The following is a 26914-nucleotide window of genomic DNA, read 5'->3' on the forward strand; positions in this document are numbered from 1 at the left end:
CTGAATTGGAGGCATTGCCCAATTAGGATCCGTGTCAAACGCAAGAAGAGCTTGCTTCAGTATTAGGAGTTATCCGGCAATCCATTTCCAAGCGATTTGGGTTCCTTATGAGTTAAAACCAAGGGATCGTCGTTTTTTTTGCCTGTGAACAACTGCTCCAGCGACAAAAAAGAAAGGGGTTTCTTCATCGCGTCGTGACGGGTGATGAAAAATGGATTCATTACAGCAATCCAAAGAAAAGAAAGTCATGGGAACTGCCTGGTCATGCTTCAACGTCGTCGTCGCCTTGACCGAATATTTACGCTGCGAAGGTTATGCTATGTATTTGGTGGGACCAAGTTGGTGTTATTTATTATGAACTGTTAAAACCAAGCGAAACCATCACTGGGGATCGGTATAGACTTCAATTGATGCGATTGAGCCGAGAACTGCGCGAAAAGCGGCCGCAATACGCGGAGAGGCATGAAAAAGTGATTCTACAGCATGACAACGCTCGGCTTCACGTTGCCAAACCCGTTAAAACCTACCTGAAAACACTGAAATGGGAAATCCTACCTCACCCGCCATATTCTCCAGATATTGTGCCGTTCGATTATCATCTGTTCCGATCGATGGCACATGGTCTAGCTGACTAGCAGTTCCATTAATTGTGCTCCACACTTGTAACCATTTTTTCAGAATAAAGTTGTATTTTAATATAAAAAAAACAGCGAGAAATTAGTTGCGCACCTAATATTATTAACCTACAGTCGAATTAAATTCAAATTCTAAAAATTTTAAATAAATTCAATTTGAAGTTATGTACATTTAATATAAAGTAGGATTTACATACAAAATAAAATATATTTTGAAATTTCGAGACCTCAGTCTCTAATTTTTGTCTTTTAGACGAAAAATAACAGGCCTAGAAAAATTTATGTTATTAATTTTATGGTATATTAGAAAAATATTTCCGATGTATTTTCATGCGCTCAACGCGATTCTGGGATCCAAAAGTGCCCATCATGTCATGATTTATTTAAAAATGCACGTAAAATCACATAAAAAATATTTTTAGGTGTTTTTGCACCTCCTTTTCTTAGAACCATTACGTGATTAACCTCTCAACCTATACTTTAATTAAGGCTTGAATCTTACCGTAATGCTAAATTATTATTAAAAAAAAAAAATAAAAAATTAAAAAAATAACAATAAAAGCAAGCTCAAAAAAAAAAAAACAATTTCGAGCAAAATGAGATGAGCCCATTTATGACCCGGTGATTATCGAATTGCAAATTATGAAATTACTTTATTTCGACGGCCGCTGTAGCCGAATGGGTTTAGCGCGTGACTACTATTTGGGAAATCGGTGTGAAGAAAATGAAGAAAAAGTTTTTTCTAATAGCGGTCGCCTCTCGGCAATGCCAAACCTTCTAGTGTATTTTTGCCATGAAAAAGCTCCTCATAAAAAGCCATTTGAAATTCGGAGTCGGCTTAAAAATGTAGTTCCTTCCATTTGTGGAACAACGTCAAAACGCACACCACAAATAAGAGCAGAGCTCGGCCAAACGCCTAACAGAAGTTAAGTTAAAAATTACTACTTGGTGGTTTTTTGGGGTAGCAGATTACAAATGAGGATGGTTCCATGTGTAGAAGTCCACGCAAGTATGGAAAGTTACTGATCGCCATTCACTTGGGAGTGGCCAGGACGATTCTTCTACATATGGTTCAAGCAGCTCACAACGTCCGGGATTAGCCCACGTATCCTCTGGTTAGCTTCCGAACACCCGTTCGGGAGTGAGCTAACGTGAGAAGGCGATGCATTCCAGGATAGCTGGTTGTGCGCTGGGTTTGGGACCCGCCACTTAAAAATCCCCCCCAATGAAAACAACAACAAAGCCTCGGATGAGAACTGCCTTTACTGATGACGACCCCTGCAAACGAAATAAGGAATATGATTTAAGGGCATGCACCTGGAATGTCCGGTCCCTTAATGGGGAAGGTGCCTCTGTCCGGCTGGTTGATGTCCTTGTGAGAGTAAAGGCTGACATCACTGCCATCCAAGAAATGCGATGGACGGGGCAAGGTAAGAAAAACATAGGACCTTGCGACGTTTACTACAGCTGCCATGTAAAGGAGCGCAAATTCGGTGTCGGATTTGTTGTGGGAGAGAGACTTCGTCCCCAAGTACTGTCGTTCACTCCGGTGGACGAGCGTCTCGCAATAATCCGCATCAAAGCGCGATTTTTTAACATCTCGCAAATTTGCGCCCACGCCCCGACGGAAGAGAAGGACGATGCGACCAAAGATTCCTTCTATGAGCGCTTGGAACGTTCCTATGAGCGCTGCCCCCGCCACGACATAAAAATCGTGCTTGGCGACTGCAACGCCAGGGTGGGCAAGGAGGGAATTTTTGGTCCCACAGTCGGAAAATTCAGCCTGCACAACGAAACATCCGGTAACGGACAGAGGCTGATCGACTTCGCCGGGGCCCGAAACATGGTAGTCTGCAGCACCAGATTCCAGCATAAAAAGATACACAAAGCTACCTGGCTGTCTCCTGATCGAAAAACGCGAAACCAGATCGATCATATTGTGATAGATGGAAGACACGCTTCTAGTGTATTAGATGTACGTACGATCCGAGGACCCAACATCGACTCGGATCATTACCTTGTTGCAGCCAAACTGCGCACCCGCCTCTGTGCAGAAAAAAACGTGCATCTACCTACGCAAAGAATGTTCGAAATCGAAAAGCTGCAATCACAACAGACAGCCAGAAGATTCGCCACTCGACTCTCACTCCTGCTCTCCGAAAGCACTGCCCAACAAATCGGCATGCGCGAGCAATGGAGCAACATTTCTCGTTCCCTACGTACCGCCGCCGAAGAAGAAATCGGATTCCGGCGAGCCCGAAAAAACAATTGGTACGACGAGGAATGTCATGCTGCGGCAGAAAGAAAGGATGCCGCCTATAGAGCCACGCTGCGATCGGGCGCAACGCGAGCCATGTGGGATCGCTATAGAGAGCTGAAAAACGAAGAGAGACGTATTATCCGACAGAAGAAACGAGAGGCCGAAATACGTGAGTGCGAGGAGCTTGAGATGCTGGTCAATAGGAACAACGCCCGAAAATTCTACCACAAAGTTCGGCGGCTTACAGAAGGTTTTAAGACCGGGGCGTTTTCCTGTAAGAACAAAGACGGCGATCTGGTAACTGACGTACAGAGCAATCTTAAATTGTGGAGGGAACACTTCTCGAACCTGTTAAACAGTGACAGATGCGCATGTCATAGAGAATGTGAAGATCCCGATACCCCAATCGATGACGATGGAATTGTAGTTCCGTTACCCGACCATGACGAGGTGAGAATAGCAATATCACGGCTAAAAAACAACAAAGCCGCGGGCGCCGACGGACTGCCGGCTGAGCTATTCAAACATGGCGGCGAGGAGCTGGTAAGGTGCATGCTTCAGCTCCTATGCAAAATATGGTCGGATGAAAGCATGCCTGCCGATTGGAATTTAAGTGTGCTCTGCCCAATCCATAAGAAGGGCGATCCTGCAATTTGTGCCAATTACCGCGGGATTAGTCTTCTAAATATCGCCTATAAGGTTCTAGCGAGCGTTTTGTGTGAAAGGCTGAAGCCCACCGTCAACCAACTGATTGGACCTTATCAGTGTGGCCTCATACCTGGAAAGTCTACCATCGACCAAATATTCTCAATACGCCAAATCTTAGAAAATACCCACGAAAGGAGAATCGACACACACCATCTTTTCGTCGACTTCAAAGCTGCATTCGACAGTACGGAAAGGAGTTATCTGTATGCCGCGATGTCTGAATTTGGTATCCCCGCAAAACTAATACGGCTATGTAAGATGACGTTGCTCAACACCAGCAGCGCCGTCAGAATTGGGAAGGACCTCTCCGAGCCGTTTGATACCAAACGAGGTTTTAGACAGGGTGACTCACTGTCGTGTGACTTCTTTAACCTTATGTTGGAGAGCATCGTACGAGCCGCAGAACTTAATCGCTCAGGCACAATATTTTATAAGAGCGTGCAATTGTTGGCGTATGCCGATGATATCGATATCATCGGCCTTAACAACCGCGCTGTTAGTTCTGCCTTCTCCAAACTGGATAAAGAGGTAAAGCGAATGGGTTTGGTGGTGAACGAGGACAAAACGAAGTACCTCCTGTCTTCAAACAAACAGTCGGCGCACTCGCGTATCGGCACCCACGTCACTGTAGACAGTTATAATTTCGAGGTTGTAAAAGACTTCGTTTATTTAGGAACCAGCATTAACACCGATAACAATGTCAGCCTTGAAATCCAACGTAGAATCTCTCTTGCCAACAAGTGCTACTTTGGACTAAGTAGGCAACTGAGCAGTAAAGTCCTCTCTCGACGAACAAAACTAACTCTCTACAAGACTCCCATCATGCCCGTCCTAATGTATGGCGCAGAAGCTTGGACGATGACAACATCCGATGAAGCGACGCTTGGAGTGTTCGAGAGAAAGATTCTGCGTAAGATTTTTGGACCTTTGCACGTTGGCAACGGTGAATATCGCAGACGATGGAACGATGAGCTGTATGAGCTTTACGACGACATAGACATAGCGCAGCGAATAAAGATCCAGCGGCTTCGTTGGCTGGGTCATGTCGTCCGAATGGATACAAACGCTCCGGCTTTGAAAGTATTCGATGCGGTACCAGCTGGTGGTAGAAGAGGAAGGCCTCCTCTGCGTTGGAAAGATCAGGTGGAGAAGGACTTGGCTTCACTTGGTGTGTCCAATTGGCGCCGGTTAGCACGAGAAAGAAACGACTGGCGCGCTTTGTTAAGCTCGGCCAAAATCGCGTAAGCGGTTATCGCGCCAATTAAGAAGAAGAAGAGATTACAAATGAGATGACAGTCGAGAATCGCGGTTAGTGCACAAAAATTCATCGAGAACCAGACTTATACCAAAAAAGAAAAAACATCTAAAAAAAAATGTATACAATGTTTCCTATATTTGTAGATTTTTTACAGGTAGCGATTGGAGTTCATGGAGGGATGGATTGATTTGAGTAGGCCAGTAGGCCAGTAAATTGCCGGGCACTCTGACCAAACATCCGATTATACTTGACAATTTTAAATTTAGCACAGGCTAAGGAACCTTCAGCTCATGGTGCATTTAACTACCATCGATAAAAAAATGTTGAGGCTTCTGGCTCGTAGCCTCTTTACACTCTGCTCTTAAGATGAAAAATCAAAATACAATGAAGGTGGTCGTCGTACTGGTTGAAAAAGTGACGGTTTTGGAGATAAGTACTTATGGACAAGGATTTCCTTGGTAGGGAAATCCATTAGTAACGAACTGACGGTTCGCTGCGCCTTAAAGCAAAAAACAAAAAAAAAAAAAATAAACAACATAAACACTACTGACAAAGCGCTTGAGGATGATCTTGGAATAGCGTCTGTCAAGTTGTACCCGCTATAAGGTTAGGTGGTGTATGGGCGACTAGGAAAAACCTCTGAATTTCAGCAAGAGAAGCAGATAAGAAGAAGAAAGTTGGCAAATGCATTTGTGGAGGTTGTGGTGTAATTGGTGTAATTGTGGATATACAGGTGTAATCCAGAACTTTGGTGGTGCAGAATGGACTTGTTAACAGCAGTCGTCAATAGCTCACATAATAGAAAAAACCACTACAATATTGTAAGAAAGTCTAAGACTTAAGTAAGCTCACCCTTGCTACTTGTACCTCAACCTACCCATGTGTCGTAGATCGCTTTTGAAAAAAATAATTTGTGCTAATTTTTTTGAATATTCTCATATTTCTGTGGATTAACTACCCTTAATTTGGAATTATTTTTGAAAAATTCACTGAAATTTATACAGTTATCTTCTTTTCTATACCTATTTCTATTATTGTTTGTTTATTTCCATATTTTTCTACATGTATCACCCTTTATTTGCACATATTTCTGAAATAAATTTTGCAAGCAATACAATTATCTGATTTTTCTACTAAATTCTTTTTTTAGATATATTTTCATATTTTTCTAGAGGAACCACCCTGTATTCTGATTTTTTCTGAAGTATGCACTGTATATATTACAGTTACCATACTTCTGTGCCATTGTAATTTTAGTTTGGTATAATTTTCTATTTCTCTAGAGGAACCACCCTGTAATTGTAATTATTTCTGAAATAAATTTTGTAATTAATACAGTTAGTTATCCGCAACAAATACAGTTAACTGATTCTCTGTACTTCTTTGTTATGGGTTTTGTATGTTTTGATATTGTTTTAAATGGACCACCCTTTATTTGAAATTATTTCTGAAATAAGCTCTGTAATTATTGTTGTTAGATATCTTTCTTGTCATACTTTTACTAATTATTTGCTTTGTAGATTTTCATGTTTCTTTAGATGAACCACCCTGTATTTGAAAATGTTTCTAAAATAAGTTTTGCAATAAATACAGTTATCCGATATTTCTTGTTTCCTTGTATTTATTATTTTTCGAATATTTTCATATTTCTCTATATTAACCACCCTGTATTTGTAAATATTTCTGAGTTACATTTCGCAAGAAATACAGTTAACTAATTCTCTATAGTTCTTTTTATGGTTTTTGTATGTTTTTATATTTCTTTAAATGGACCACCCTTTATTTGAAATTATTCTGAAATAAACTTTGTACAATAATTACTGTGGCTACATTTATGGCTTGTCATACTTTTTCTAATTATTTATTTTGTACATTTTCATGTTTCTTTAGATTAACCACCCTGTATTTGAAAATATTTCTAAAATATATTTATTTTGCAATAAATACAGTTATCTGATTTTCTATACTTCTTTCTTATTTTTTTCTTTTGTACGTTCTCACATTTCTTTAGATGAATCACCCTGTATTGGAAAATATTTCTAAAATATATTTTGCAATAAAAAAAAACAAACAAAATAAAACAATATTCTGCAATACAGTTATCTGATTTTCTATACTTCTTTCGTATTTTTTGTTTTAAATATATCTAAAATATATTTTGCAATAAATACAGTTATCTGATTTTTTTGCTTCTTTCTTATTTTTCTTATCTTATTTTTTTAATTTTTGCACGTTCTCACATTTCTTTAGATGAACCACCCTTTATCAGGAACTATTTCAAATACAGTTATTAATTACAGTTCTAATTATTATTAATAAAGCTATATATCTGATTTCTAAATTTTTTTCCTGATATTTTTCCTTTTTTTTTGTATATTCTCACATATCTTTAGATGGACTACCCTTTATTTGGATTATTTTTGAAATGCACGCTGCAGTTGACACAGTTTAATATTTGGTTTTCTGTACTTTTTTCTGATTATATATTTTTTGTGCTTTTATATTCTCACATTTTTGTAGAAGGGCCACCCTTTTCTGTATTCTCATACTTCTCTAAATGAACCACCCTGTATTTGAAATTATTTCTGAAATACACACTATAATTAATCCAGTTATCTATCTACAGTTTTTCCATATCTCTTTCTCACTTTTTTATTTTTCATGTTTCTGTTTTTATGTTACTCAAAGGATTACTCACTTTTTATGTCCTCCAAACAAGCCAAACCATCGAAATCACAAATTCGCAAAACTCGTCCATTTCTCACTTTGATGATCCGAAATAACGTCAGATTTGATTTATGTTTTTTTTCATATATCACAAGCATTCATCAAATTAAAATGGAAAAGCAATGGGGAAAGCGTTAATTGTGAAAATCCGATTTAAAATCGAAATCGAAACTATGAATGATTTAGTACATAGGAATTTTAACGATGTGTGTATGCTTGTGTGCATGCATGTGTACAAAATGAAAGAATCCAATTAAAAAAGCTTTAATTTTCTGGTTAAATTTTCAGCAAAAAAAATGTCTGTTTTGCGCTCACAGTTGACTAAATTGTCAAATATGGCAATTTTGGCATTAAGAAAATGGCGGTGCATGAGAGCAACGCCGCAGTGTTGGCGCCAAAATAATCAAATCGTTGGAATGGCAAAATAATTGGCTGATTTTACAGGTTTTTGTGGGAAATAACACAATGCGGTTAACTGTGAAATTGCCAAATAAAATTTTAAACAAAAAACAAAACAATGAAAACAACTAAAAACAAAACAACAACTAAAAAGCGATAAAAGCAAGTAAGCGGAATGTAAATACCAACATTCGTATAATATTCAAAATGGCGTCAATGGCTTTTAGCAAATAGATGCGTTGTCACTTGCAACTACGAATTACAGACATACACACACACGCATACACAGATGCAAATGAAACTGATATTTTCATAAAAGCGTTGGTTTAGCGAATTGTTATTTGAATGCAGCATAGCATAACATTATATAATTGTAACGGTAAGCATTTGTGTTTTTGCTTTTTTGTGTTTTATTTTATTTTTTTTGCGTTTCTAATTAAAATAATGCTTTTAGCGCTCATTAAGTGTAATTGGGTCAAAATATTTCTAAGCGTGAATTAAGTGTATACTGAACACTCACACTGATTGCGATAGAAATGCGGCACGCAGCCACACACCCGCAACGCGAAAAACATGCGACACTCGGCCAGGCAGAGGCTAAAACTGTAGATGGGCACCGTCTGCATTTCCTCAGCCTCGTATTGGTAGCGACATTTGCGCTGTTTGGTGGTGAAGCTGTGAAGCAATTTTATTAGAATTATAATTATTTTAGTTTATTTTAAAAATATTAGAAATTATTAGAAAAAAGTGGCGCCTAAAAGCAGACACCATTAAAATTAAGCGGTCATACAAGCGAAAGTTTCTAAACAACTAAGCTTTACTTTGAAATATGATGTAAATATTTTTAGGCAGTTCAAAAAAAAGTTATTTCATTTCGTTCCAGCACTCACGCCCGCGCCTCCTCCGCTGTATAGATCTCCAACGCAATTAGTTCCACTGTTGTGTAGTCAGTTTCTGGAAACGTGTAACGTTGTTTCGATATATTCGGTATGTCGCCGGCGCCATGAAAGTAGACATCATATGCGGTGGAGAGGTTTATAATCTGAGCATAGATTTCGCCATCAAGCGGGTGCACGGTGACACGATCGCCATGATCTAACTGGCTCCAATCGTTGCGTTTCCAGTAGCTGGCATGAGGTCCAATTTTGTGCGTGTGTGAGAGAGATGGAGAGAAATTTAAAATCGAGGTTAAAATGGAATTATTGGTAATGGAATATATACAGGTTTTCAGAAATATATAACTAAAGTGGAAAGCGGAATTTTTTTTTTTGCCTCCTTTATTGATTACACCTGTCGTATGACACTAAGTAATTCTACAGCTTGGATTTCATAATATTAATCATCATCAATTTTACATTTTGGTTAAGTTTTTGTGTGAGTTTACAAGTGTAGATTTAAATTATTCTAGTTATCAGCTGAGTTGGCGTTGGTCGTTTGAGCCGCCTGAAGTTTGCCCTTTCTTCTGATGGGAGTTGTCGCATGTCAGTATTTGTATGGTTCATTAAACGGGCAATATGATTTGTGCTGCGTTCGCGGATGATTTCTGTTACTGTATCGATGTTGAGGTCGCGATGAATATCTTCGTTTGGGACGTTCCAAGGTGCATTGGTTATAGTTCTGAGTACTTTTGATTGTAGTCGTTGAATAATGTCAATGTTACTTTTACTGCAGTTCCCCAGATTTCTATGCCGAATGCCCAGATTGGCACAATCATAGTTCTGTATATAAGAGTTTTGTTCAGCAAAGACAGTTTCGAGCGCCTGCCAAGTAGCTACTATAGTTGTCGGAATCTGTTTTTTACCTCATTTCTTTTCAACGTGATATGTTCTTTCCAGGGAAGTTTAGAGTTAATAGTCATTTCAAGGTATCTTGCTTTGGTGTCTATCGGGATTTGTGAATTGTTTGTTGTTAGATTCTTGTGCCCTACTTTCTTGTTAGAATAAACTACATGAATTGCATTAAACCATGTTAGTGTTTTGTTCAAAATCTATTGTAACTTGTTTGTTGCTGCTTCTAAGGTTTTATGAGTTGCCAATAGGATGGTGTCATCTACAAATGTTGCTATCATGTCGATACTTGCAGGCAAGGGAATATCAGCTGTGTACAGCACATATAGTACAGGCCCTAGTACACTGCTTTGAGGTACACCGGCTTCCATGAGTTGAATGTTAGAGTATTTGTCTCTATATTTCACGTAAAAGTATCTATTTGCTAAATAGCTTTTCATTAACAAATAGTAGTCGAGCGGAAGATACTGTTTGAGTTTAAATATTAAGCCTTTGTGCCACACGCTGTCGAAAGCTTTCGCTACATCAAGATACACAACAACGCATGTATTTCTTTTATCATTTTCTGACAATATTTTATTTGTTACTCTTTTTCCTACGAAATCCGAATTGGTGTGAAGGAAATAAGTTTCGCGCCTGTAGTATGGGGTCAAGTATAAGCTTCTCAAAAAGTTTGGATAATGATGGTAATAAACTAACTGGTCTGTATAAAGAAGCTTCAGAGGCGTCTTTATTAGGTTTGGGTATTGCGATGATTTCAGCAACCTTCCAAGGCTGTGGAAAATACTTCATTCGTTATGCTGAGTTAAATATATTTCTTAAGTAGAGAGTGGCTTTGTCAGGTAACTCCTTTAGAATCCTTCCTGTCATTCCGTCACATCCTTTGGATTTATTTACGTCAATTTTTGTCTCAACTGCTATTCGTATTTCTTTCGAAGTTATTTTCTTGATTGGTATATTTATGTTATTAGTGAGGTGAGCATGAAATTCAGAGTTGTCAACGTCTTGGTTATTATGTATTTTTTTGCAGGCCTTCCATAGTGTATAGTTTGTAGGTCTAGTAGGTCCCAGTGAAGCGAAAATATGAAGTTGATATTAGAGAGGTCGCTATGCTCCAACGAACTAAGAGTGAGCCACTTTGCGATGCCTGATGATTGTATGCAAGAAAAGGAATATCTTTTCCAACACATCAGTCAGTTCGTTGCTTTTGCGGCAGCCGCTGGAGAAGGAGGGCCTCGAGCCAACTCAGCGAGTGCTGGGCTAGTGTGCAAACGTGCAAGGTCCAGCTCAAACAAACCCCAGCTCTCGAATTTGGTGGGTATCCTTACCGGACATTGTCCGTTAGGTGTTCATGCTGTGAGACTTGGGATTGCCTCAAGTCCGTTCTGCAGAAGCTGTCTTGAGGACGAGGTGGAATCACCTCAACACCTAGCTGCCCTGCTCTCGTCTGGCAAAGATTTAGACATCTGGGCTCTCTCTCGCTACGCTTGTGGATATATCGGGTCTAAATATCTCAAATCTTCTTTCTTTCCTTCTCCTTTCTCCTCTCCGCTGCATGGAATCACACCTGCCGATTTTTTTGAATATTTGTCCAAGTGTGCCCTGTGCTAGGGCTGCCATTAAACCTAACCTAACCTATATATATAAATATATATAAGAAAATGTTTACCGTGTTTTAGTGCCAATAGAACTAACTATGCTCATCAGGACCCAAGACAGGCTGAACAAGATCAGAGAAAATCCGGCTGGTGGGTAGGCTCGTTGAGAGACGTGCTTGAAATTCTTCTATGAGAATCAGTCAATGAAGATCGAGGCCAGATTCGCAAAATGTAAGCACCCGGAAAAGGCAGAGGTGGCAGCAGGAGAACTATTTTTTATTGAATTATTTTCCATTTTGGATGGAAACATTTCATTAGATTTGCTATCAAATTTACTGCAGTGCCTCCAACTTTCAGAGTGCACTTCAGTATCCTTGTAGTCAATAAGCTTTTTGTGGAATAACCTGCATCATCTACTAGGTGACTCAGGCGTGGGTGAGTTAATGAGGCCATTCAAGCAGTTGGTAAACCTTGGACGAGGGCTCCCTTAAAGGTGATCTTTCGGGAATATGTTTCTAGAAGATCCATATCCGGAAATTCAAACCTTGCGATGGAGTTCAGCGGATGTTTCGGATATGTTAAGATTGCATTTTACCTAACTTTCTTCTTTTTCGGAAAAACACACTATGCTCGGACGGAGAGAAACAGGAGTAAGAGGGTTTTAGAAAAAAATATTTCTTTGGATTTCTTAGATGGAAGATTCGTGGTCGGTTTGTGATCATTTGTAGTATGTAGAACTGTCCCACCTCTCAGCAGCATCCAGTCTTTCTGACCAAGAAGTTTTTTTTGGATTATCTGGATGATCTACTAAGAGGTGGATAAAATGAGTTAATATGGCCATTGAAACATTTCGTAGTTCTTCCGGAAATAAATATCCTCAATATTCATATTCAGGAATCGGAATCTTGTAATGAAGATGAACCGGTCTTCCAGATATGACAGGCTTGGATTATTTTCAACTTTCTGCAAACAAACGGAGATTATTTAATTTTTGGCAGAGGAGATCAAGCTCGGACAGAGAGCAGGGGCGAGTAGAATGGCGGAGAACAACAACTCAAATATGAAGAAAAGCAAATACAGAAGTTTAAGCAGCCCCGACGAGAGGGGACGGGGGAATCGGGGACTTTTTACCCCGGTCCCGGAGTTCTCAGAGGGGCCCGGGCTCGAGAGTAATGCGATTTATATGGATTAGACATAATTGGAAAGGGCCCGCATTTGCAATTTTCTCCCGGGGCCCGGATTTGCTCTCTACGGCCCTGAGTCTAAGTATAAACAGGCTGACAAAAAATGATATTTTTAATGCAAAATCAGTTAGATAAAACTAAAACAATTTTTCATACTTACTCATAAGAATTATAGCGCGCCACGAGTGAGTTTACCGAATGGCAAATGCCAAACTCTGTGAGTGTTTCATAAATGAACATTTGTACGGCGGCGCCACTACTCATTTCCGGCTCGAAATTCCATTTGAGTTCATACAGCAAATTCAGATAGTTGCTGCTCGATATGCCAAAAGTTTTATTACGCGGCAGAGTTTCGATATTTTCATAGGTGAGGCGAGCCAACTTCTCAATAAATACATGAAAATCATTACGATCCTGATCAGATTCGAAAATGTTTGGATGTGAGCTAATCAAATGAAATGTTCAAAGTTTCTTATGGATAAACAAGGAGGATAATCGCATAAAATTTCACTTACTACATATATTCCTCCACTTTCAACTCATCGATGCGCTTATGAGGACAAACAGTGAGCGAGGGAAAGCTCGTATTCCACACCAACTTATTGCGATCCATCGATATGACCATGGGTGAGGTTTGAAAACGCTCCCAAGTACGTTTACTCAACGAAATGATGGCGAAGAGAGCAACGCAGATGAAGGCCAGCCAAAGCATTCTGGAGGTGGAGCAACGAGATTGAAGAGAAATGGGAAAGCTAGAGTGACGAGTTTCTTTGGGAATGAGTGAGTAAATGAAGGAGGAAGTGAATAAGTGAGTCAGTGAGTGAGTTAGTGCGTGTGTGCATGTGTGCTTACTCTTTCCCTTCTACCCCTAAGCATTTGTCCTTTTACGTATGCCCGCTGCGCTTTGTGATGTGAATGACCGGCTCTAAAATGGCGTCATAAATCTGACATTTGCGCGCATTCATAAAAATCTATTGCGTGTAAATTTATGCTATGAGTATTTCCGTTTTTTGGTTGCTCATAAAAATCGCAGCCGCAAAAGGCAAAAGCCAAGTCAACAAACTGTAAATGTTCGTATGGAAGTGGAAGTAATAAAAAATTATTGTTTTTTTGTTCTTTTTTTGTTGTGGGAAAACCAAATGTGAATTGCATAATTTCAAAAGTTTTCTCATGCAGAGGTCTGCTGAAAATGACAAAAAAAAAAAAAATAAGTGCGTAAAAATTGTTGGCGAAAAACAAATTGCATGCGAAAAAAATGGCAAAAGTTAGTTGACGTAATGAGAATAAATATTTCATGTATGTGGTTGTGTATGTTTGTATGCACAACTTCTCTATTTCATTGGCATTGTCTATAGCTGCATGTGTGTGAGTATGTGTGTTAATATGTGTTGCCTGTAATTCACCCTTTCTCAAATTTGGCAGTCAATGACTTCAAGCGCTTTGGCGCACTTGGCCCAAGCCTCCAACTTTTATGGTTCCTCTTCCTCAAAAATGAAAAAAAAAATAGTCATAGTCAAAGTGCAAATGTGAGATATTGTCGAAATGCTGCTAGTATTTTTTTATTGCACTTACAAGCATTTATTATACACACATACACACGCAAGTGATTCAAACACATTTGAAGCCACACACACATACGCATGCCAAGCGCATTTCCGCGTGCATTTCTCGCGCTCTAGAAGGCAAATGCCTTTGCGCTACCACCATCGCCTTTCAAGGAAGAAAATTTTAAAGTTGACGCCACAAACCTTGCGTTGAGAATTCTAAGAACAAAAACCATTCCGACGCGCTTTACAATATTTCCGCACTGATTTCAAAAATTTTAAGAAATAATAAGTGAGGAAGTGTGTAAATTTGAGGAACCCAATTTTTTTATAGCCATTGCATGGCTTTTAGTGAAGTACTCGAAGAAAATAGGAATTATAAAGGGTGTTTAAATTTTAAGGGCCGATGTTGAATGTGAACCTCACCTAAACATCAAGTTATTTTCTGCATTTCATTTGACATTTTTCAAATTTCAGACTAATTCAATTTGAACCATGGAAAAATTCACAATCGAGCAATGCGTTAAAGGTATTCAGGCTTATTATGGAAATGGGCGTTCAAATCAAAATGCATATCGCGCACTTCATCTTCAGTGATGAGGCACATTTTCACCTCAGTGGATTTGTCAATAAGCAGAATTGCCGCATTTGGGCGAATGATAATCCAAGAGTGATTGCCGAAAAACCAATGCACTCACAAAGAGTTTATGGGCCGGCGGCATCATTGGGCCGTATTTTTTTCAAAATGAGGCCGGTTAGACAGTTACTGTGAATAGTGTTCGCTGTCGTGTGATGATAACGAACTTTTTATGGCCCGAATTGGAAGATATGGATGTGGACGATATGTGGTTTCAACAGGACGGTGCCACTTGTCACACAGCTAACGAAATAATGGCTCTTTTGCGCGAAAAATATGATGGCCGATGCCAATTGGCCGCCAAGATCATGTGATTTGACACCGTTGGACTTCTTTCTTTGGGGTTATTGCCCAGCAACAATTCAAGAGCTAGAGGATGAGATAATTCGGCACATTAACGGCAAGAACCTCAATTATGCCTCAGCGTCATCGAAAATTTGGACCATCGGATAGAGGTGAGCCGCCGATGCCGCGGCGGCCATTTGGCCGATATTTTGTTCCATACGTAATTGAGCCATACCAATATTATCATAACAAAGAGAAATGACAATAATTTCTTAGAAAAATTTTATTTTGTTTAAAATTAATACCGGCCCTTGAAACTTAACCACCCTTTATTTAAAAATCAAAGATTATTTAATATTAAAGAGTATAAGAAATATTGAGACGCATTGAATTTCGATCAAACGAAAAGCTAAGACCCGATCAGCAGTGAAATCCAGCTAAGAATTCCATTTCAAATAAATAATGAGAGACATTCAAGACCACTAAAAAACGATTTAAACTCCTCTAAATATTTTCAACAAAGTACCAGTGAATTATTATGACAAAAAAGCAACGAAAAAAAAGTTTAAAATATATACGTAAAATTTGAAAAAACCCAAATTAGTGCACAATGAATTTAAATGGACCTGCACAAACTTATCTCACAGCGCACATCTGCGTTTGGAATTTTCATGCGCGCTCAAATTGAGCTCATTTACTCACTAATACTAGCAGTTGCGAGCTTTTTTCGACGAAAAAAAATACCCACACAGCGAATCGGAAACTTTTCTCTAAACAAAAACCAAAAAAAAAAAATAAAGAGTTGCAGCAAGAGCTTAATTCAAATTTCCAACTCTAACCTCAAAAAGTGCTAAAATTTTGGTATTTTTTTATAGCAGCAAAGGCAAAGATGAATGTAACGGAGCGCATTATCCAGTGGCACTCAGTTGCTATAGCGACAGTAGTCACACGCAAACATATGCATACACAGGCAAATTCGCATCCCTGCAGGGAAGCGCTTCTAATGAATTTATAACTATGATTTGTGCGCGTTATTTGTTTTTTTCTATATACTGGTGTAAAAGTTAGATTAAGAAACGTGTATGTTAAAAATATTCCAGTTGTTTATAATATTGTTGAAGTACTATTAAAAGACCTTAGTCTTACTATGTACTATTTATATAAACAAAATAAATAAATATAAGCAGCTGGTGAATTTTGCACGGTGAGGGTTTCTAAGAAATATCAAGTGCCCCTACTTCTGCATGTTTCAATAGTTCGGAAGTATTACCAAATTTTATAGATATATATAATTAGATATAATTATTATAAATCTGGCACCTTCACAATGCCATTTCTATTTATATTTCTTTCGATTGTCTGCAACTAGTACTAAATTCCATAGAGGAGCACTAGTACCTTCCACACCCCTTCTCAATAGTTCTGAACTAGTACTAAATTCTACTGACGAGATCTGGTAGCCTCTGCATCCCTTTTTCGATATTTCTGAGCTTGTACTAAATTTTACAGACAAACTCTAGTACTAAATTCTACTGACGCGATCTGGTAGCCTCTGCTTCCCTTTTTCAATATTTCTGAGCTTGTAAGGGAGAATGGGGAGTTGTGAGACGGGTTTTGTTTTTGGACCCCTATTACTCAAAATCTTAATATTCTGCATATGTCAACGATGGAATTTAACAAAACTACAATTTTCCTTAAAATTAAAATTGTATATAATAATGTAAAATATAATACAAAATACAAAAATGTGGGGAGTAGTGAGACACCATGGTTTAAATCAATAAAAATGACTTATTTTAGTTGTTAGTTCTTTATTAAGATGAAAAATAAAAAAGAAAAGACAATTGTTATAAAAAAAGTGTATAAAAAATACAATGCCATTAATCTGATGATTCGCAGTGAGAACATGTACAATATAATAACCAATTCGTAAATTGGCACACTTTAGCTGCACAGCTCGATCGCATACATTGCAATGAATGGAGTTGTTTCTGCTTAACTTTAAAAGCGGAAAAACAATAAAAACTCAAATTTAACCAAAAATTTCATGATATATGTACAAACAATGCATGAATATTCCGAGGTACTTATGAAAGATGCGTTAAAACGTCGAAAAAACGGTGTCTCACAACTCCCCACATTTGTTGTCTTACAACTCCCCAAATCGTTTTTTTATAAATGGCCGCGTAGTCATAAACACATCGAACGTTCATGCCCAAGTGAATGTGTAAATTCAAAGCTAATAGGACAATTAATAATTTGTATATATTAACATTTGCAATTTGCTTCAACAACTGATCGAATGTATCGCAAAACAAATGATGAAAAAAACTTACCGAGAAATTCCAAAACACAGTAACTGGGAGACGCGTCGAATGCCTGTAAATATGACCAATGCTAGCTGAAAAGTGAGATCGCATCGAGAACACTTGTTGACACTTAAAATCGAATGTAAACAAATGAATAATGCCGAAAGGTAACAATGTCTCACAACTCCCTGTGTCTCACAACTCCCCATTTCCCCCTACTAAATTATACAAAGGATTTCTAGTAGTTCCTATATCATTTTTCTGTAGTCTGGAAGTAGCATGAAACTCTACAGAGAATACCCCCTGCATCACATTTCAGTAGTTCTGAACTCGTACTAAATTCTGCAGAGGGGCTTTAATACCTTCTACATATCTTTATAATAGTTCGAAACTAAATAGTACTAAATTTAATACACAAGATAAATGATTCTGAACTAGTACTAAATTCTACAGAGGATCTTTAGTACCCTCTTTATCACTTAACGGTTGTCGGCAACTCTACTGACGAGATCTAGTACTCTCTGTATCAGTACTAAATTCTACCGAAGAACTCTAGTACTTAGTAGTTTGGAACTGACACTCACTTTCACAGAGGATTCAAATAAGTAGTAAATTTAATGAAGATTTTGCATGAGAAACCGAACTGTGTTCTAGTTCCAGCTGCTGAAATAGTTGATAGGCTAGAGCAGTAATTTCCACTCGTTTTATACTACGACTTCCTTAACACAATTAACTTTTTTTGCAGGAAAACTCACTGGTTTCGAACTGCTGCTCCTCTATTGAAAACCATGACCAAATCATATTTTTCTCTTTTCCACTTGACCAGCTACTGAATATTTAACGTTGAAGCCCTAGCCAATAGTCCTCTCAGCGTACCATTTCGAATAGTGCCGCACTTGTAGGAAATTCGATGAATTTGTGGGAATAGCTGTCATTGATCCAGCAAAAATTGTGCAGATATATCAGCGGTTTCTAATACTTTTTGTATTGCGACTCCATTGCAAAACTAATTTTCTTGCGATGCTCTTTCTAAAAGAAAGAAATGATACTTGTGAGTTGTCACAAGTTTAACAGACATGAAGAAGACTTTACATATTTATTATTTGAGCAGAACACTAAAGACTATACAATTTTATAATTAATATTTAGTAAAAAATATAGCAACAAAATCAAAAATATTACAAACACTTTTATGAGCATCATTTCTCAAACCTGGATTGAAACTTAGACTTTGAATAAATTTTTCAAGCAGAAAATCTTTCAAAACAAAAAATCACCTACATTTTCTTGCTCCCTTTCTATTTTTCCCTTTCGCAGTCATCACTCGATTTCACTCTGTGCGAGAGGGACTTTTGTAGGTGTACACTTTTTTTGCCGTGGCACTGTCACACACCGAAAACAGATGTCGATGCTCGCGATATGACTGGCTTGAAATTGACAAAATCGTACTAACTGATAATCGGGAATTGATTTCACCTGTTACACTTTTTCCTGCAGGGATATTCACGTGTAAGGTCACATATGGGAAATATCAGCTCACACACTCTAGTGCAAAATCATAACCGCATTATAATTTGCGGAATAATTTTTGTTGAGTGTAAAAAGGAAAGATGTTGTTCCACAAATGGAGGGACCTACAGGCCGAGTCCGAACGGCTCAGGTGATTATTCATATTAATATTGGGAAGCAATAGAAATGGCATTGTTTGAGCCAAATGGCTTTTGAATTCACTGTAGATAAGGGAGTTTCATAAGTGGATTACGGTTTGCTGAACTGGATTATTAATGTGAACTCAACAAATTCTTCGTGAAGTTGAGGTTAATAAAAACCGAATGCTTTTTTCTTCATATTCGCTTTTCTACTAACTTAATTTTTAATATTTGCTTACAAAACTTCGCTCTTTCGACATTATCTTCTTAGTTTTTTTCACACAACTCATCTACAGTGACGTCACGCGAAATTTTGTAATCTATCCTTCTGGCGTAAAATTTAATTTCTTCCCAGCTTGTGCTTGCTGTTGTTTCGCACTACACCTCAGCCCTATTCATCCTTTAAAAATTTGCAGTGAGGTTATACTTTTGCACTGGTGTGTGTGCAAGGTTATTGCAGTGTATTTGTTGCCATATCAACTGGCCCGTTTGTCTGTTGGCAGGGTTATCATATGCACCGCAGAGATTTTCCCAGAAATATCCCTTTTTTCTGTTATCAAACCTGCATAGCGAATGCTAACTAAATTCTGTAAGTGTCGGTGTGCGATTACACGGGTGTGTGTGTGTGGATGCGTGTGTGCTACAGCTGTTGCCCGTTGGTGTTGCGAACCCGTTTAATTTTTTTCGCCGCACCTTTTTCCTCATTTTTTCATACTCGTACACATACTCGTATACTTACGCCCACACATGCCCGCTTATGCTTGGTTTGTAATTCCGTTTTTCATTTGGTTGTGGCTCAAAGTTGCAATCCACTTTTTCACCATGGCACTCCAATGCCCGCTGAGCAGGTTTTTTATTTACTGCTAAACCACAAACGGACATTTACGAGGGACATCAAGTTAAGTTCAAGGATCAAGGGGCTTAGGGAAGGGATTTTTTCTTTTAATTTTTCACTTGTTTCAACATTTGGTTGCTCTCGAGTGGGTTGAATTTCTCACATTTTTTTAATATTAAACCTTCGAAAATATATTCTTTAGAAATCGGGTACCTTAGCGCAACTGCATTTCATTATTGTTGACAGACTTTCGAACGAGCGCAGAATTTTTTGATTTTAGAGAAAAGTAATGAAATAAAAAGGCAGTAAATCTTAGGCCTCATCTAGGAATTCTTTGACCTTTAAGGTCTATACTGCAAACCAAACCAAAACCAAACCAAACAACCAAAACCAGCAAACAGGGCGCTCACTTTCGAGGTGTCTTCTATGCAATTTTCAGCCAAATCAATAAATTTTCCGGCAATCACATATGTAAATGATTCTACGGGGGGCCTTCCCTCCTTCTACTGCATTAACTTTTGTTTGGAGTTTCATTGACCATTCATTGATTTGGATCATTGAGAGTAGAGAAAGGAGTATAGATGGGATTGTATAAGCTTCTAACCTTGGTTTCGTGGCTGTTCATTCTAGTTCTGTGAAGAGCTTTGTTCTTGAAAATGTTGGCTTGAGCGCGCGCTTTCAATTTACTATTGCATTCCATAAGTAAGTTGAAAAATGGCGTCGTTTGACGTCGAGGACACGTCCCGCAGTGGAAGGCCTTCTAAATTCGATTAAGAAAGTCTCAAATCACTTTTGAAGGAGAACGGCCGCCAAACCAGTCGAGAATTGGTGAAAAAAATGAATTGCGATCATAAGCCGATTCTCAATCATCTTCTTTCAATGGGACTTACCGTAAAATTGAGAGCCTGGGGGCCTTATGAGCTCAACGAAAAAAGAAAACAGGAAAGTAATCTTCAAATTGCTTCTCAGCATCTCGCCCGCCATCGACAACAAGCGCTTATAAACGGCGCTTTTGGTACCGCATCGTCACGGGAGATGAGAAATGGTGTCTACACATCAAAAAAGAAGCAAAGAAAGAAGTGGGTGGCTCCAGAAGATACGCCAAAGCCGAGAACCAAGCCGGATCTTCATCCAAAGAAGATCATAATATGCGTTTGGTAGGACTAGGAGGGCATGGTGCACTGGGAAGTGTTCGTAAAGAATACCACGGTGAACAAGGAGCTGTAGATTACCCAGCTATGGTACACTGCGTGAAAGAGACTTTTCCACTGAAAAGACCTGATTGACATGGTCAAACCATGCTTCTTCACGACAACGCTAGGCCCCATGTTGCACAAGACTTCAAAGCCGTTCCCACGACAGTCAGTTCTACGTAATCGGAACGACCTGGACTTATATCCGGCCATGGACTGTCACTTGAGTACCATTCCTCGTATATGCATGGAGAATGTTTATGCTGCTACAACAACAACAATGACAACGACCGGTCCCATGTTGCACAAGTCGTTAACTCAAAGACCTCGAATGGGAGGTCCCTCAGCATCCATCGTATTCTCCGGACCTTGCACCGACCGATTACCATCTTTTCCGCTCCCTGTCAAACCATATGAAGGACGTCACATTCGATAATAAACAGATCCTTAAAAACTAGCTCAACAACTTCTTTGGCACCAGAACAGGCGATTTTTGACGAAAAACCATCAACAAATTGGACGAAAGCTGGGAAGAGATTGTTAACAGCAACGGCGAATATAAAGCGTGGTTAAATTTCACGGGCTGATATTGAATGTGGACCACACCTGAACGTCAAGTTTTTTCTGCATTTCATTTGACACTTTTCAATTTCAGACTAATTCAATTTGAACCATCGATAGATAAATAATCGAGCAACGCGTTTAAGTTATTCAGGCTTATGGCAACAGTGAATGACCAATTTTCGAAGAAAATCACTTTCAGTGATGAGACATTTTCACCTAAGTGGATTCGTCAATAAGCCGAATTGCCGCATTGGGGCGAATGAAAATCCAAGAGTGATTGCCGAAAAACCAATGCACTCATAAAGAATGACTGTTTGGTGCGGCCGGTCAGACAGTTACTGTGAATAGTGTTCGCTATCGTGAGATGATAACGAACTTTTTATGACCCGAATTGGAAGATATGGATGTGGACGATATGTGGTTTCAACAGGACAGTGCCACTTGTCACACAGCTGACGAAACAATGTCTCTTTTGGGCGGAAAATTTGATGGCCGAATAATCTCACGTTGCGGCGATGTCAATTGGCCGCCAAGATCTTGTGATTTGACACCGTTGGACTTATTTCTTTGATGTTATTTGAAAGGAAAGGTGTGCGTCGATAAGCCAGCAACAATTCAGCCAACAACACATATTGATATAGTTATTGTGTTTTGTTTGAAATGAAATTCTTCGGTAAAAACGCTACGAACTTATTCCTCAACCGAATAGTTTTATATTTTATTAAATTTTTCTATACCAAAGTACAGGCCTGAAAAATTGATTTTTCATAATTTTTTTTGCTGGTGATTTAGAGGATTTTCTCCATTTAAATAAATTTCGAGCATTCGTTATATGGAAGAAGATTCATGAATCGCCTACAAAATAAAATTATCAAAAATCAACGCGAATTTTGAGCTACTTTCAGTCACCACAGCATTAAACTAGAATTGAAAGCGCTGCAAAGCTTTGAAACCCAGCATTTTTCCCGGAATTATGAGTAAAAGGTTGCCTGAATTATTTTTAATTCTATACACAGCCTGAAAATTTGAGTTTTATGGTTTTTGTTGTACCATGAACTACCATGTTTTATCGACCTACCAGATGAAATTTGTATTCGCAGATCGCAGATTAAATAACCAAGTTCTCACTTTGATTATCGATTCTGGTGCCCTATAATACTCTAAAATCGTATAACTCGTATTTACTTTCTTAGCGAGGTACTGAATCACAGAAAAGTGTGACAATCTTGGCGCCTTTCATTTTTTGGCCGAGATGCTAGGGGTGATGTATTGAGATTTCAATTATTCACGAACAAAAGGAGAAATAAAAATATATTATATTCAAACTTCAAGCATACTCGAACTTCTAACATCAGTAATCAGCTGACCAGTCCTCAATAAGTAACTTCGACCGCAAACATATCCGCCATCACTCGTACACATATACATATGAATGGTTGCGCAAAAAACTAGGTATATGAAAAAACACCTTTTTTTTGGATATTGACAACACATGTGGCCCACTCGCATACATGCACACACACGCACAAACAACCCAAATCCCACCACCCACTGTGTGCAGAGATGGAAAGCCTCTTAACTAACCCCGAGCGCTATGGAGCAAATGCGTCGCGCGAATATAATTCTGGTGTAGATTAAATGCCGCGGCGAACAAATTTGCCTTTGAAATAAAGAGAGCGCAAACAAGAAAAAACAAAAAAAAAAACAGAAAAAGAGAATAAAATAAATAATAAGTGCGCTGATGGTTTGTGAAAATTTTTCGCAAACTTTTAATTAGTTTGTAAAAGGATGAAAATTGAAAACGATTATCTCTGATTGTGCCATTGAGCATCAAATTCATAAATATGTAAAGAATTCAGTAATACATAAATATATGTATTTAGATGTTCGTGGAAACTAACCAAATGGTGGGTTAGGTTAGTTTAGGTAGTGTTGGCTGATCTATAAAAATATCTCACTTAGACCTCAGGGGTCCAATGAGCGGTCAGTGCTATGTATCTGAAGTCGAAGATATTATTTTATGTAACTCCTAATGCACGTCTCCGCGAGTTGTAACAAGCCGTTCGGCTTTTTGTCAGCAATATCCTTTAAGGATGAAAAATATGGGGCTTAATATGCCACCATTTCTCGAACTCTTATCGCTTGAGGGTCAAAGTGAACTTAATGGAGCTAAAATATGTAATGAAGTAATAAAATAAATATTGTGCTTACTACTGGGTGAATCTTGAAAATACTTTTCTCTGGATCTAACTCGAACTTTGTTAAAAGAAAAAAAATAGGTGTTTCACGAAAAATCTTTAACAATCTTCTCATTACACCTTGTGACAGTGAAAGTTATTCAGAAAATATTTCTTATGCACAGATTTTAGGAAACTATAAATTTCAAATAATAAAATTGCATACTTATTTTTTATAATAAAAAAAAGTATTTTAAATACTTCTACTCAATCTGCGATACATCAAACAAAAGTGGATATATGCAGCTAATAAAAAAATATTTGTATACTTCTCAAACCGAGTATTGTTTAAAAATGTCCATTGAAAAGAAATTTTTTAATGAGTTATTAAAAAAAAATAAAGGTAGACAAATATTTATATGTAGTGGCAGATCAGCAGTAGTTATTCCCAATCGCATATGAAAAGGACGTTCTGCCTTTGGTATGCTGAATAAAGTCAGGAGATTGGCGCACATATACAGACGTACGGTGGTCCTATATGGTTGTGAGCAGTGGAACCTGAACACGTGCGAGAGTGGCTGCCCTATGCCCTCGATAGCCTCACGTTTCCATCTTTAAGGTCTTAAATCGACCCTGGGCTGTTGGCGTAGATGTTCTCTTTCACGTGGCTCCAAAGAAAAAAGTCACAAGGTGTTAAATAACAAGATCTCGGTGGCCAATTGTGATCACCTCTTCCAGAGATAACACGGTCCGGAAACTTTTCCCGTAAAAGATCAATGGTTCCATTGCTTGTGTGGCACGTAGCGTTGAAAATAAACGTTGTCCAGATCAATACCATCCAATTCCGACCATAAAAAATCGTCAATCATCTCTCTATAGCGCAGTCCAATTCAAAATAACACCTGTTATTGGAAAACCTTTACTAGCCTAAAACCATAAGCAACACAGACCTATGTACCTAGTACTTAACGAATACCCATCCTCTTCGAAGTGCGTCGTCGCACATGGAATGGAATCGGCCTTACACTGCGTAAACCCCTGGACGACATAACAAAAGCTGCGTTGGATTGGAGTCCGCAAGAGACTTGTAGACGCGGAAGACCAACCAACACCTGGAGGCGACAGGTGGATGCAGAAGCACAGAAAGCAGGCCATTCGTAGAGGCAAATAAAACTTCTAGCTTCGAATAAATCAAATATGTGTATATATATATATAGTTATACATTCCTCACCTTCGTTCTCCTTGCTGTTTTATAAAACTACTAGTTAGTTTAGTTTACGCTTTCCCTTTGAAACTTTATAATTCTCTTATAAATTGAAGGGCGTGGGCAACGCAATAACAAATCAGCGGTTATAGGAATCAGAGGGTTTACATTTCTCATGTTTGCTTTATCTGCTTATTCCCACTTAGTGGAGATTGTGATACAGCGAACAAATACACAAATTGCAAGATTTTCAGAAACATGTTTTTTGTTTTCAAAATTTTTATAGTAGTAGAAAATAATGAGTGAACTTATTCATGTACGATGATAGTAAACACTTCAAATATTTATTATAAAAAAAAGTATTCTTATAGGTTGAGTCATTTTTGATTTGCACTAGTTTGAAAGTTAATTGTATGCTTTCTTGACCCCTAGACACAACTTTTTTGCAAGTTTCTGCAATTTATGTTGAAAGAAATCCTTTTGGGAGAGATGAGCTTCAAAATAAAAAAAATACTTGCGTTAATCGGAGCATGCTGCGTGTAGTTATTAGCGTAAATACTCGGACAGTCAAGGAATGTACGCTTGAGATTTTTTCCTATGCGGAAGAAAAAAAAATTTCAACAATCAACGCGCTTATTGAACCACTTCTAATTTGCACTTTATTATACCAAAATGCAATTAACTATGAAACTGCATAAGCGAAATTTTTATAAAAATTGTGATTACAAAAGAAAAAAAAAAATAAAATTTATTATTAAAAAAAAAAACAATTATAAAATGTGGTAATTAAAAAAAAGCTTTTGACAGAGTATGGCACAAAGGACTTCTGTATAAACTAAAAACCATTTTACCACTTAACATATTTAATATCCTTAAAAGCTACATGACTGATAGACACTTCTTCATAAAATATGACGATGAGTGCTCTGTTATCTTGACGGCGTCTGCTGGAGTACCTCAAGGAAGCGTACTGGGCCCCATACTATACTTATTATCCACAGCAGATATACCAACGCCAACTACTCGAGGATCAATGATAGCTACATTTGCAGACGACACAGATTTAATGTCAGCTAACAACAATAAAGAAGCAGCAACAAAAACACTGCAAGATACGCTATCAGCTACAACACAATGGTTTGAAAAATGGGGCATTGAGGTCAATAAAGACAAAACACAACATGTAATATACGCGAAGAGAAAATCTGCAAGATATCCAATCCAAATTAACGGGGAAGACATAAAAATACACTCAAGTGCAAAATACTTAGGCATAACGATTGACTCAAAACTCACATGGAAAAAACACATACTAAACAAGAGAAACGACAACTCTACTGGCTACTAGGAAAACAATCAACCCTAAGCTTACTTAATAAACAAATGATATACAAATCAATAATCAGACCGACATGGACCTACGGACTAAAAATTTGGGGGACTGCCAGTAAATCAAACCTACAAATCATTCAGAGAAGTCAATCTAAGATGCTAAGGACCATCACAAACGCAAATTGGTACATAAGAAATGGCGATATTCACCGCGTCCTCGGCATAGACACTGTCACTGAAGCAGTAAAAAGAAGCAGCAGTAAGCACATCTTGCGTGTATTAGAGCACAAAAACCATGAGATGAGACTGTTACCGGAAATGGAACTTAAATCAAGAAGACTAAAGCGCAAAACACCCACAGATCTTGCCCGTACTGTGATATAAAATAAAATATAATAATATAAATTTATAGAAAACTATGTATTAGTAAAATTGTAACTAAATACCACCAAAGACAATAATGTTCTCTTTCAAAGGGAAGGGACATTTTAATTCCAAACCCTAACACCAATTACTTATTGTTAATATTAACAGATCGTAATTTATAAAGGAAATAAAAAAAAAAAAATAAATAAATTTACAAAATTTGTTATTTAAAAATAAAAGAAAAATATTTATAAAATTTGTT

General features: G+C 38.0%; 1 protein-coding gene across 1 annotated transcript in view; it reads right to left on the bottom strand.

The window, feature by feature from the left end:
• The window catches only part of LOC128867218 (sodium channel protein Nach), a 147650-nt gene that overhangs the window by 18389 nt on the left and 102347 nt on the right, over positions 1–26914 (bottom strand). The window contains exons 4-8 of the mRNA XM_054108319.1: positions 13072–13269; positions 12717–13001; positions 8878–9114; positions 8508–8662; positions 7560–7625 (exon numbers count right to left, since the gene is read on the bottom strand). Of these exons, the coding sequence (XP_053964294.1) occupies positions 7560–7625; positions 8508–8662; positions 8878–9114; positions 12717–13001; positions 13072–13269 (941 nt within the window). The remainder of the gene's footprint in view (positions 1–7559; positions 7626–8507; positions 8663–8877; positions 9115–12716; positions 13002–13071; positions 13270–26914) is intronic.

This window comes from Anastrepha ludens, chromosome 6 (assembly GCF_028408465.1).
Source record: "Anastrepha ludens isolate Willacy chromosome 6, idAnaLude1.1, whole genome shotgun sequence".
Lineage (NCBI taxonomy): Eukaryota > Metazoa > Arthropoda > Insecta > Diptera > Tephritidae > Anastrepha > Anastrepha ludens.